The 14,036-nt window shown below is 46.1% G+C and overlaps 2 protein-coding genes across 3 annotated transcripts in view; one reads left to right on the plus strand and one right to left on the minus strand.

Annotated features, from left to right (window-relative positions):
* LOC141075692 (retinol dehydrogenase 12-like) overlaps window positions 1–3,482 on the plus strand; it is a 54,108-nt gene extending 50,626 nt beyond the window's left edge. Inside the window, exons 3-6 of the mRNA XM_073562812.1 lie at window positions 186–275; window positions 581–772; window positions 1,017–1,126; window positions 3,092–3,482. Coding sequence (XP_073418913.1) covers window positions 186–275; window positions 581–772; window positions 1,017–1,126; window positions 3,092–3,286 — 587 coding nt within the window. The 3' untranslated portion in view covers window positions 3,287–3,482. The remainder of the gene's footprint in view (window positions 1–185; window positions 276–580; window positions 773–1,016; window positions 1,127–3,091) is intronic.
* Window positions 3,458–14,036, minus strand: part of LOC141075690 (uncharacterized) — a 74,353-nt gene continuing 63,774 nt past the window's right edge. For both annotated transcript variants that reach the window (XM_073562808.1, XM_073562809.1), the window contains exons 2-4: window positions 6,710–6,871; window positions 6,299–6,465; window positions 3,458–5,426 (exon numbers count right to left, since the gene is read on the minus strand). In XM_073562808.1, coding sequence (XP_073418909.1) covers window positions 4,113–5,426; window positions 6,299–6,465; window positions 6,710–6,871 — 1,643 coding nt within the window. In that variant the 3' untranslated portion in view covers window positions 3,458–4,112. The remainder of the gene's footprint in view (window positions 5,427–6,298; window positions 6,466–6,709; window positions 6,872–14,036) is intronic.

Consider the following 14,036-nt stretch of genomic DNA (forward strand, 5'->3'; position numbering starts at 1 on the left):
CCGACCTATGCGCCGAAATACATGATGCTCCCGACCGATGCACCGTCATACATGATGCTCCCGACCTATGCTGCGGCATACATGATGCACTGGCGTCGCGTGCTGACTCACGTGGCACTCAGGTTCTCTATGATACATTTTGAGGGTTATGGAGCCAAAATGAACATTATGCTGTGTTCTCTTAGGACTGCCGTATGCCATAACACCTGAGGGACTAGAAGCCTCATTTGCCACAAACCTCCTGGGCCCGTTCCTGCTGACCCACCTGTTGTTGGGTATGTACCTCCCACCTGTACAACTTCTCCCTGTGGCTCATTTTACATATCTCGCCCATACACCGCCATGGTGACATATGAACCCGAGTGACTGGAGAGACAATGTCTATCAACGTCGAGGTCGTATTTCACCATAAGAATCGGCTGATAAAAATCAGTGATAATAGTGTTGAATTGTAGGCGATCTCTCACCAGGCACCGTATGGCACAAGTGTCGCGTCTCCCTTGTAAGAAGACACGGTGTCTCAGAGGCACATGTGTTTGGGCTTTGGGTATATGGTGGCCATAATTCTCTGTCTCTTCAGACCTCCTGAAGCGAACGGCACCAAGCCGCATTGTTTTCCTGTCCTCATTTATGCATGGACAAGGTAAGATCGACACCAGCAACCTGTGGGGCAAGAACATGGAGAAGTACTACTTGAACGTCACCTACAACTGCACCAAGCTAATGAACACCATCTGTGCTAAGGAGTTCGCCAACAGGCTGGAAGGAACAGGTAAGAGAGAGAGCAGGCAGAGAGCGCCAAGGTATCGGACCTCTGATGTACTCAAGTGCCCGGTCATCAGCAACATGTCATCATCCCCATTCCACAATGTAGTTTTGATGTCCCTCAAATTACATAGATCTCATGCGGAGTCTCCGTGTGAATGACTGCCATGATGGTGGCACTATATGGCGACATGGCAGATGAGGAGCAGCGTGAAGAACATCATTTCACATTGTCATCTTTATACCCTCAGGAGTGACAGTGAACAGTGTCAGCCCCGGGATTGTGATGACTGGTGCGGTCAGACATTATCACTTCTTGATAAAATTCACCTTCAATGTTATTGGCTGGTTCTTCTTTAAGGTGAGAACGTGATCACATCTTGTGTCATCATCAGTAAGCGCCACCATAAATTAGGGCTCAGGTTTGTGCCCCGCTTTCCATTCTACCCCCCAGCTGGCCTTCTTCTTCCATTTCCCATGTCCCTATATATCTACATGTCTCATCTCTTTCACTTACCTTCCTCCTTTTGTGCTGCTCCTCCCTACCCTTATATCTTCATGCCCCCGCCATTACACTATCCCTTCCTCCTTATGTCTTGACCTTTTATCTTCATATCCTTCCTCTTCCATCATCTCTTCCTCCTTAATGTCCGACCCTTGTAGAGGTCCATCTCACTAAATTAGAATATCATCAAAAGTGAATTTATTTCAGTTCTTCAATACAAGCAGTGACCTCCTATATTCTATAGAGTCATTACACACAGAGTGATCTATGTCACGGGTTTATTTCTGGTAATGTTGATGATTATGGCTTACAGCCAATGAGAACCCAAAAGTCATTATCTCAGTAAATTAGAATACTTTATAACACCAGCCTGAAAAATGATTGTAAAATCCGGAATGTCGTCCTCCTGAAATATATGATCAGTAAATGCCCTCAGTACTTGGTCGGGCTCCTTCTGCATCAATTCCTGCATCAATGCGGCGTGGCATGGAGGCGATCAGCCTGTGGCACTGCTGAGGGGTTATGGAAGCCCAGGTTGCTTTGATAGCAGCCTTCAGCTTGTCTGCATTGTGGGGTCTGGTGTCTCATCTTCCTCTTGACAATACTCCATAGATTCTCTATGGCGTTAAGGTCAGGTGAGTTTGCTGCCAATCAAGCCCAGTGATACTGTTGTGTGTACACCAGGTATTGGTACTTTTGGCAGTGTGGACAGGGGCCGAGTCCTGCTGGAGAATGACATTTCCATCTCCATAAAACTTGTCGGCAGAGGGAAGCATGAAGAGCTCTAACATGTCCTGGTAGACGGCTGTGCTGACTTTGGTCTTGACAAACACAATGGACCTACACCAGCAGATGACATGGCTCCCCAAACCATCACTGATTGTGGAAAGAGTGGAGGCCACAATCCAAGCTGCTGGAGGTCTAGTGTGAAGTCTCCACAATCAGTGATGGTTTGGGGCACCATGTCATCTGCTGGTGTAGGTCCACTGTGTTTGTCAAGACCAAAGTCAGCGCAGCCGTCTACCAGGACATTTTAGAGCTCTTCATGCTTCCCTCTGCCGACAAGTTTTATGGAGATGGAAATGTCATTCTCCAGCAGGACTTGGCCCCTGTCCACACTGCCAAAAGTACCAATACCTGGTGTACACACAACAGTATCACTGTGCTTGATTGGCAGCAAACTCGCCTGACCTTAACCCCATAGAGAATCTATGGAGTATTGTCAAGAGGAAGATGAGAGACACCAGACTCAATAATGCAGACGAGCTGAAGGCTGCTATCAAAGCGACCTGGGCTTCCATAACCCCTCAGCAGTGCTTCAGGCTGATCGCCTCCATGCCACGCCGCATTGATGCAGGAATTGATGCAGAAGGAGCCCGACCAAGTACTGAGTGCATTTACTGATCATACATTTCAGGAGGACAACATTTCAGATTTTACAATCATTTTTCAAGCTGGTGTTATAAAGTATTCTAATTTACTGAGATAATGACTTTTGGGTTTTCATTGGCTGTAAGCCATAATCATCAACATTACCAGAAATAAACCCGTGACATAGATCACTCTGTGTGTAATGACTCTAGAGAATAGAGGAGGTCACTGCTTGTATTGAAGAACTGAAATAAATTCAGTTTTTGATGATATTCTCATTTTGTGAGAAGCCCCTGTATGTCCTTACATCTTCCTTTCTCCTCATGTCCTCTTCCTCCTTACTACCTACTTCCTGTCCTCACTGTTCTCCACTCCTGCCTTCCTCCATCACATTTCTTCCATCATTCCCACCCATTCATGTTATTCTTCTCACCCTTCTCTTGTTTGCAGTCGGCGGACGAGGGGGCCACCAGCACCATTTACTGCTGCGTATCAGAGGAGGCCGAGGGGCTGAATGGAAAGTACATCGAGAGTGACTGCACCATTGGGCTGCCCTCGGAAAAGACTCGAGATCCGGCCATCAACAAGAAACTATGGGAGGCCTGCGAGTTAGCGACTAATCTCAATAGTCAGCTGGAGAAATGATGAAAGTCTCTTGGAGTAAGATAAGCGAAAACCCCGAGATTCTCCATGAACTGTAGAGAAGACGAGGCCCGAGTCACTGACCTTTCCACCGATGGGACAGATACCTCACAAAGGGGTGAGAACTGTGTAGTACGACGCCAGAGAGCCCCCCCAAATATCATGAAAGATCAATAAAAATGTGTAATTTATAAAGTGATCAGAAATAACTCCACAAATTATTGAAATCCTGAGCCACCAGCGTGTACGATCTACAAAGGAGGATCGTAGAGACCGGACACGAGAACTAGATAACAGACATAAGGACACCACTGAGAGTCTGAACCATGAGAGCTTACATTCTAGAGAGCAGGGACTCCAAACATACCATGACGTAGACTCTGCCCAAAAATATCTCCCATGCAGGCAGTAAGGACTGGAAGAGCACAACCGGTAACTAATGGGACCCTCAGGAGCTCCCCTTCCATGTGAATGTGTACAGTGGAAAGGCAAGGAACATAGTAAACAATTAGAAAAATATGGCTCCTACTTCCAGATAAAGAGCCCCTCTCACACCCAGGTGATGGCCGGTATTACAGCTCAGCCCATTAAGCAGCCATGTTTTTCTCAGCTTGTACAACCTCTATAAATTCATTATTAGGGTTGCAGTGTAGACCTGTCACCCTCATCAAGGTCTTCGAGCTTCCTCAGGACCTTGTGACATCACGGAGGTTTGACTATCGCCACAGCAGACATTAAGGAGCAGTATGTTGTCTGGTAGGTAACAGCGATGATGTTACTGCCTTTGTGAGGTCACCTCAGGCCATGCATTATGGCCATACAGTGCCCGTCACTGCCATGTGATGCTCACGCTCCGCTTGTCCTGCCGCGCCCTCTCCTGCAGCTTGTGATGGTCTCTGCACGTCACGTCCTTACAATGAGACAAGTCCAGAGTCTTTAGGTCATTTTTGGCCCTCAGTATTAGAGAAACCCCCCATTGGGTGATGTTACTGCTGCACAGTGACACCTCCCGCAGTTTCTGGAGAGGCTCAGGCTGATGTGACCCATACACTGCCTCAAACACCCCATCAAGAGGAGCAGGGATCCTACAGAGTGATAAAGACTCCAATTTAGGGCAACCCTTTAAAAGCGATACCAAGAATCCCCCAAGTTTATGCAGAAAGGTGGGATGCAAAACTTCCTCTCCCTCCAGGAGCAGGCTGAAGGTGTGCAGGTGGGGTAACAAAAGAGGGTCAACTGGCCACGGAGGAAGCTCAGGGCCATTGCGTGATGCAGTATGACGGGGCACAGTGAGGTGACTCTGGAAGCTCTGCAGATTTGGGCACCAGGTTACCAGGGTGGACAAGGACTCCTCATGGCACCAGAGCAGATTCTGCAAAGACAGGAGGCGCAAGTTCTTACTGATGGGATGGATTGTGGTCAGGACCTCCTCCAACCTCCTCTGGGGACATTCAGGGCAATGCAGAATCAGGCGGGTGAGATTTGGCCACTGGACAAGACTCCATGACCCTTCGGTTTGGTTACTGAGGGAGATGCCCACTTCTTCGAGTCCTTGGCACAAAGATCCCAGTGTACACGCGTCATCCTCATCAAGGTCTTCAAGCTTTTTAAGGCATAGTTTGGTGTCTTCTGCCACAGTCCTCGTGTTCACTTTTTTGTCCACTCTGGCGAGTCTGGTTTTGGCCACCTCAGACAATGAGGGAAAGTTTTCTGGGGGGAAATTAGAAGGGTTCAACTTCCTGAGGTACAGAAGACGCATGGCGTCGGCCATAGAAGGGTTGGCAAACTGCTCAAGGTAGGGAAGGGCCAATAATACAAAACATATAGCATAGACCCACTGCTCAAGGTTTCCCTGTGGCATTACATCCTGCAGGAGCAGCACTCGCAATGCCTGGCAGCAGAACCGTCCGGTCCTTGCATCATACACCAAGGTCAGCAGGGAGGATGCGGAAATCTTCTTACATCGTGATAAGTCCAACTCACGGAGTCTCTGACAAAAGCTGCCAATAGCGGCCAAGACGAGTGAATCGCTCTGAGTATCTGCGAGGTAGAGCTTCTGGAGGCGAGGCAAGCGCTCCACCAGCAAGGCCAGGGAGGCTGCAGGGACCCGGTTACAGGAGTGCAAGTCCAGAGAGGTCAGGAACTGTGAGGAACAAAGAACACGTGTCAGTAAATAGAAGAGGAAGATTGGTCATGGCCAGGGAGGGCAATAGGATAGAGATGAGGACAGGAAGGTCACAGGCTTGGACAGGGTAGGCGGGTCAGAGGCTGGGGATGAGGAGGACAGGAGAGTAGCAGGTAGGGACAGAGAGAAGGAGGGTCACAGGCTGGGGATGAGTAGGACAAGAGGGTCACAGGTGGGGACAGGGAGCAGAAGGGTCAAAGGTTGGGGAACAGGTGGGTCACAGTCTAGGAACCAGTAATATCACAGACTTGCTAGCGAGAGGGACACAGGCTGGGGAGTGCAGATCGGTCACAGACCTGGGAGGAAGAGAACAGGATGAGGGTCAGAGACTAGGGAGCAGGAGGGTCACAGGCTGGAGAGCAGCAGGATAAAAGAGTCATGAGCTGGGGAAAAAGAGGACAGCAGGACAGTCACAAGTTGGGAAGCATGAAGATAGGAGGGTCAAAGGCTGGGAGCAGGAGGGTGATCACAGGCACGGTAGCAGGAGGACAATAGGAGAGTCACAGGTTGGGGAGGAGGTCAGAAGGGTCCCAGCTGGGGAGCAGAAGGATAAGAGGGGGTGCAGAAAAGCTGGAGAGTAGTAGGACAGGAAGGTTGCTGGCTGGGAAGCAGGAGGAAAGGAGGGTGAAAAGGCTGAAGAGGAGGAGAACAGAAAGCTCACAGGCTGCAGAGGAGAAGGACAACAGGGGTCACAGTTTGGAAGCAGAAGACACAAGGGTCACAAGGGGAGGAGCAGGAGGACATGAGGGTCAAAGCTAGGGAGCCGGAGGGTTATAGGCTGAGGAGAAGGAGGATAGGAGTGTTATGTAGCAGAGGGTGATTACACTCACCTTACAGCGGACAGTCACGAGTTGGACCATGGCTTTATTGACTAGGCTGGCACAAGGGCGCAGGCTCAGCTCAGTCAGGTGAGGATGGAGAAGCAGATGGAGTCCAGCCTTAGTCAATTTATGCGAGTCTCCAAGGATCTGTATCAGTTGCTGCACCAGGGGTCCGGCTGTGGAGGACAGAGCACATAAAGGGTCACTCCACCTCTACAGGGGCCTGGAGACCATGTATCTAACCTAGTATAGCTAATCCTGCAGGGATATGGACAAGGCGTTTAGGTGTGATAATGAGCTCCCGGCCACCCTGTCTAAAGTGGGTCATCAAATTCTATACATCTACCCCAGCAGGTACGTTGGATAAGTGCGGGACGACCCTCAGATGAGACAGATTTGTAGGGTGCACCCTTTACTCACCCAGCTGGTTGAAGGGCCCCTCGATATATAGGAAGTTGTACTCCTCCATGTTCTTGTCCGTATAGTCCGCCATCCAGACGCTTTGCATGTTCTCTGCAATGTTCTGCAGGCACAGGGATGTGAGAGTCTCCACAACGCTGCCTGGTGACATCCTGGAGGGGCCTGTGGCAACAAAGTGGCTGCACATCACCTTTGAGACAGTAACACCCGTACGTATATCTCATAATACCGAGGACTAGGGCCCTAACACACACCACTACAGGGCCCAAAATTACACTATGTGCAGAATTCTCAGCAGTGCGCATAGTGGTGTATCGCCAATGGCGGCAGACAACATGGCCACTATGGGGCCTATGAGTGGGGAAGACGTCATACCGCAGCTGACACCGGGCCCAAAACCTCCCGGTATCGCACTTTTAACTGTACCGGCATCCTGGATGCTGATACAGTTGAAAGCAATGCTGGAAAAAGGTGGCCGTCCATTCCCTTCTCCATCATTCTCCCTCTACATGTTACGGGTGTGTCAGATGCTACAGATTGTAGCTCTGCATCTGGCTGAAGAAGGCCTCTGTGATTGGCTTTGCAGACGCCTTCTTAATCCTTCTTGGACCCAGCGGCAATCTCCCTCCGGCTCTACTTGACACACCTGGACCTGGTTGTTTATAAATCCCCATTCTGCTGCCGAGAGTCGCTGGTGATATTCACATTTTTCCCTTGTGAAGACTTGGAGCTATGTCTACCTTGTTGTCGTTAGTTATCAATGGGGACTGACCAGTGTTCATCCCCTCCAGGGCCTAGCTCTAGGGATATACAGGGCTTAGGTTTCCTGCTCAGCGATAGATGAGGAACCAATTTAGGGACGTAGGGCAGATAGGGTGTTATCAGATATGCAGATATAGGGGTCTCCACTCACCCTTTCCCTAGAGTCTGCGCTTCCCTCCACTCATCCCTTCTTGTTGCACTTAGCCTTCCCACACTGTTTGATGACACTACGTCTGAGCTCTCAGTATCTCAGTGCAGCGGGTGTAATGATGTCACTACATTGCACCCACTGTGATGAGCATGGAAGGTCTTCAGAACACACACACTGCAGAGACAGGAGCAGCAGGGGAACTGGGAGAGGTGAGTATTAATTTAAATCAATAAAACATAGTGGGGTCTATTATACTATATGGAAAGCTATGTGTGGGCCATTATACTATATGGGAGGCCAGGTGGTGCCCATTATACTATATGGAAGGAAAAGTGGAGCCCATTATATTATATGGAAGGTAAAGTGGTGCCCATTATACTGTATGGAATGCAATGTGGGCCCAATTATACTACATTGAAGGCAATGTGGAGCCCATTATATTGTCTGGAAGGCAGTGTGGGGCACATTATACTATATGGAAGGCAAAGTGGAGCCCATTATACTACAGTATATGGAAGGAAAAGTGGAGCCCATTATATTATATGGAAGGTAAAGTGGGGCCCATTATACTGCATGAATGCAATGTGGAGACCCATTATATTATCTGGAAGCCAGTGTGGAGCACATTATACTATATGGAAGGCAAAATGGGGCCCATTATACTATTTGTAGGACTATGTGGGGCCCATTATATTATATGGAAGGTAAAGTGGGGCCCATTATATTGTTTGTAAGCCTATGTGGGGGCTTTTATACTGTTTGTAAGGCTATGTGGGGGGTTTCATACTGTTTGCAAAGTTATTTAGGGGTCAATATAGTGTTTGCTGGGCTATGTGGTGGCCATTATATTGCATGCAAGCAATTATGGAGTCTGAAGGTTAGTGTGGGGTCATTAATACTGTGTGGGGACTAATGGAAGCCATTAAACCGTGTGGAGAGTTGTGTTGGGGCCATTATACTGTATGGAGGGATGTGTGGGGATCACAGTAGGGGCATTACACTGTGATGGCGTCACCAAACTTTGCTGGGTGGGTTAAGGGGGTAACAGTAGGGTCATCATACTGTACGTTTGGAGGGTACTATGGAGGAACTCACAATGGAGGTACCATATTGTGTTTGGGAGGCACTTGTTGGCATTATATTTTATGGTGAAAATGAAAGGGGAATCTAGGGGCTTTGAAACAAAGAAAGTTACTTTGTAAGGGCTGCAAAGTTGTGAGATTGCTCTTCTGTGACCCCACCTAATATTTTTGATGGGGCTACAGTAGAACGTCAGCTATGATGTCTATTTATGCCCGTGTGCAGATGTCACCTAATCATCATTTTATGCAGATTTTCTGCCTCCTCTTGTATAACACTTAATGCTGATTGGATGAACCAGATCAGATGATGTATACACGTGTAATGAAGGGTGTGGCCTCAGGATGCCCCACCTTTTATCAGGATGTACTGAATTATTAGCAGCTCATCCTTCTCAGGCAAAATGGCCAAAAGAAACTTCCCGACTCTGAGACGTCCCAAATTGTTCCCGGTCTACAGAGGACGTAGATCAGAGACACGGCCGAGGTGAGGAGGCTGAGCCCGACCACCACTGAGCAAGACACAGAAGTACAAGGTGCTCAGAGACACGGCCGAGGTGAGGAGGCTGAGCCCGACCACCACTGAGCAAGACACAGAAGTACAAGGTGCTCAGAGACACGGCCGAGGTGAGGAGGCTGAGCCAGACCACCACTGAGCAAGACACAGAAGTACAAGGTGCTCAGAGACATGGCCGAGGTGAGGAGGCTGAGCCCGACCACTACTGAGGAAAATAAAGAAGTGCTAGGTGTTCAGAGACACGGCCGAGGTGAGGAGGCTGAGCCCGACCACCACTGAGGAAAATACAGAAGTACAAGGTGCTCAGAGACATGAGGAGAGGCGGCTGAGCCAGGCCACCACTGAGAAAGACACAGAAGTACAAGGTGTTCAGAGCTCAGAGACACGGCCGAGGTGAGGAGGCTGAGCCTGGCCACCACTGAGCAAGACACAGAAGTACAAAGTGTTCAGTGCTCAGAGACACAGCCGAGGTGAGTAGGCTGAGCCCGACCACTAATGAGCAAAATACTGAAGTACAAGATGCCCAGTGCTCAGAGGTATTATATCGTCACTGAGAAGGGAGGCCATATTACTATATCACACTGAGGAGAAGGACGGCCATATTACTATATATATTACTATATCACACTGAGGAGAAGGGCGGCCATATTACTATATATATTACTATATCACACTGAGGAGAAGGGCGGCCATATTACTATATATATTACTATATCACACTGAGAAGAAGGGCGGCCATATTACTATATCACACTGAGGAGAAGGGCGGCCATATTACTATATATATTACTATATCACACTGAGGAGAAGGGCGACCATATTACTATATATATATTGCTATATCACACTGAGGAGAAGAGCGGCCATATTACTATATATATATTACTATATCACACTGAGGAGAAGAGCGGCCATATTACTATATATATTACTATATCACACTGAGGAGAAGGGCAGCCATATTACTATATCACACTGAGGAGAAGGGCGGCCATATTACTATATATATATTACTATATCACACTGAGAAGAAGGGCGGCCATATTACTATATATTACTATATCACCACTGAGGAGAAGGGGGGCCACATTACTATATATATATTACTATATCACACTGAGGAGAAGAGCGGCCATATTACTATATATATTACTATATCACACTGAGGAGAAGGGCGGCCATATTACTATATATATTACTATATCACACTGAGGAGAAGGGCGGCCATATTACTATATATATTACTATATCACACTGAGAAGAAGGGCCGCCATATTACTATATATATTACTATATCACACTGAGGAGAAGAGCGGCCATATTACTATATATATTACTATATCACACTGAGGAGAAGGGCGGCCATATTACTATATATATTACTATATCACACTGAGGAGAAGGGCGGCCATATTACTATATATATTACTATATCACACTGAGAAGAAGGGCGGCCATATTACTATATATATTACTATATCACCACTGAGGAGAAGGGCGGCCATATTACTATATATATATTACTATATCACACTGAGGAGAAGAGCGGCCATATTACTATATATATTACTATATCACACTGAGGAGAAGGGCGGCCATATTACTATATCACACTGAGGAGAAGGGCGGCCATATTACTATATATATTACTATATCACACTGAGGAGAAGAGAGGCCATATTACTATATATATTATTATATCACACTGAGGAGAAGGGCGGCCATATTACTATATATATTACTATATCACACCGAGGAGAAGAGCGGCCATATTACTATATATATTACTATATCCCACTGAGGAGAAGGGCGGCCATATTACTATATATATTACTATATCACACCGAGGAGAAGAGCGGCCATATTACTATATATATTACTATATCACACTGAGGAGAAGGGCGGCCATATTACTATATATATTACTATATCACACTGAGGAGAGGGGCAGCCATATTACTATATATATTACTATATCACACTGAGGAGAAGGGCGGCCATATTACTATATATATTACTATATCACACTGAGGAGAAGGGCGGCCATATTACTATATCACACTGAGGAGAAGGGCGGCCATATTACTATATCACACTGAGGAGAAGGGCAGCCATATTACTATATCACACAGAGGAGTAGGGCGGCCATATTACTATATCACACTGAGGAGTAGGGTGGCCATATTACTATATCACACTGAGGAGTAGGGCGGCCATATTACTATATCACACTGAGGAGTAGGGCGGCCATATTACTATATCACACTGAGGAGAAAGGCCGCCATATTACTATATCACACTGAGGAGAAGGGTGGCCATATTACTATATATATTACTACAGCACACTGAGGAAAAGGGCGGCCATATTACTATATATATTACTATATCACACTGAGGCGAAGAGCGGCCATATTACTATATATATTACTATATCACACTGAGGAGAAGAGCCGCCATATTACTAACTATATATATATATATATTACAATATCACACTGAGGAGAAGGGCAGCCATATTACTATATATATTACAGTATCACACTGAGGAGAAGGGCGGCCATATTACTATATGTATTACTATATCACACTGAGGAGAAGGGCGGCCATATAACTATATATATATTACTATATCCCACTGAGGAGAAGGGCGGCCATATTACTATATCACACTAAGGAGAAGGGCGGCCATATAACTATATATATATTACTATATCACACTGAGGAGAAGAGCGACCATATTACTATATCACACTGAGGATAAGGGCGGCCATATTATATATATATTACTATGTCACACTGAGGAGAAGGGCGGCCATATTACTATATAACTATATCACACTGAGGAAAAGGGTGGCCATATTACTATATAGATATATATATATATATATACACATTACTATATCACACTGAGGAGAAGAGCGACCATATTACAATATCACACTGAGGATAAGGGCGGCCATATTAATATATCACACTGAGGAGAAGAGCGACCATATTACTATATCACACTGAGGATAAGGGCAGCCATATTATATATATATTACTATGTCACACTGAGGAGAAGGGCGGCCATATTACTATATGTATTACTATATCACACTGGGGAGAAGGGTGGCAATATTACTATATATATATATATATATATATATATATATATATATATATATATATATTACTATATCACACTGAGGAGAAGAGCGACCATATTACTATATCACACTGAGGAGAAGAGCGGCCATATTACTATATATATTACTAAATCACACTAAGGAGAAGGGCGGCCATATTACTATATATATTACTATATCACACTGAGGAGAAGGGTGGCCATATTACTATATATATTACTATATCACACTGAGGAGAAGGATGGCCATATTAATATACTACACTGAGGAGAAAGGCGGCCATATTACTATATCACACTGAGGATAACGGCGGCCATATTACTATATATATAACTATATCACACTGAGGAGAAGGGTGGCCATATTACTATATATATTACTACATGCCACTGAGGAGAAGGGCGGCCATATTACTATATCACACTGAGGAGAAGGGCGGCCATATTACTATATATATTACTATATCACACTGAGGAGAAGGGCGGCCATATTACTATATATATTACTATATCACACTGAGGAGAATAATAATAATAATATAATAATAAATTTTATTTTTATAGTGCCGACATATTCCGCAGCACTTTACATTTCAGAGGGGATTTGTACAGACAATAGACATTACAGCATAACAATAATCACATACAGTAGATTATAACAAATACCAAGAGGAGTGAGGGCCCTGCTCGCAAGCTTACAGTCTATGAGGAAAGAGGTAGACACGAAAGGTGGGTGGTAACAGTTGCCCTGATTGTATGGACCAGCCATAATGTTAAGTGTGTAACAGTACAGACACAGAGGGCTAATGGATGCATAAAGCATGTGGGAACATGATGCTGGGAACCTGGTTATGGTAAAATTTTTGGCTCTGCCACACAGGGATAGGTTAGGTTAATGTGTTGAGGCGATAGGCCAGTCTGAATAAATGCGTTTTCAGGACACGCTTAAAATTGTGGGGACTGGGGACTAATCGTATTGACCTGGGAAGTGCATTCCAAAGAATTGGCGCGGCACGTGTAAAGTCTTGGAGACGGGAGTGGGAGGTTCTGACTATTGAGGATACTAACCTCAGGTCATCAGCAGAACGGAGGGCGCGGGTAGGGTGGTATACTGAAACAAGGGAGGAGATGTAGGGTGGTGCTGAGCCATGGAGGGCTTTGTGGGTGAGGGTAATAAGTTTATACTGAATTCTGGAGTGGATGGGTAGCCAGTGTAATGACTGGCACAAGGTAGAGGCATCGGTGTAACGATTGGTGAGGAATATGATCCTGGCTGCAGCATTCAAGACAGATTGGAGAGGGGAGAGTTTTGTAAGAGGGAGACCGATTAGAAGAGAGTTACAATAGTCGAGACGAGAATGAATAAGAGAAACAGTAAGAGTTTTTGCAGAGTCAAAAGTAAGAAAAGGTCGAATTCTAGAAATGTTTTTGAGGTGCAGATGACAAGAGCGAGCCAGTGATCGAATGTGGGGGGCAAAGGAAAGCTCGGAATCAAGTATGACCCCAAGACAGCGGGCATGTTGCTGGGGAGTAATAGTGGAACCACAGACGGAAATGGCAATGTCGGGTGTAGGTACATTAGTAGCGGGAGGAAATACAAGGAGTTCAGTCTTTGATAGGTTCAGTTTCAGATATAGTGAGGACATGATATTAGACACAGCGTTTAGACAATCGCCAGTGTTTTCTAGAAA

The sequence above is a fragment of the Dendrobates tinctorius genome, unplaced genomic scaffold (assembly GCF_039654945.1).
Source record: "Dendrobates tinctorius isolate UK_male_01 unplaced genomic scaffold, ASM3965494v1 ptg000367l, whole genome shotgun sequence".
Classification (NCBI taxonomy): Eukaryota; Metazoa; Chordata; class Amphibia; order Anura; family Dendrobatidae; genus Dendrobates; species Dendrobates tinctorius.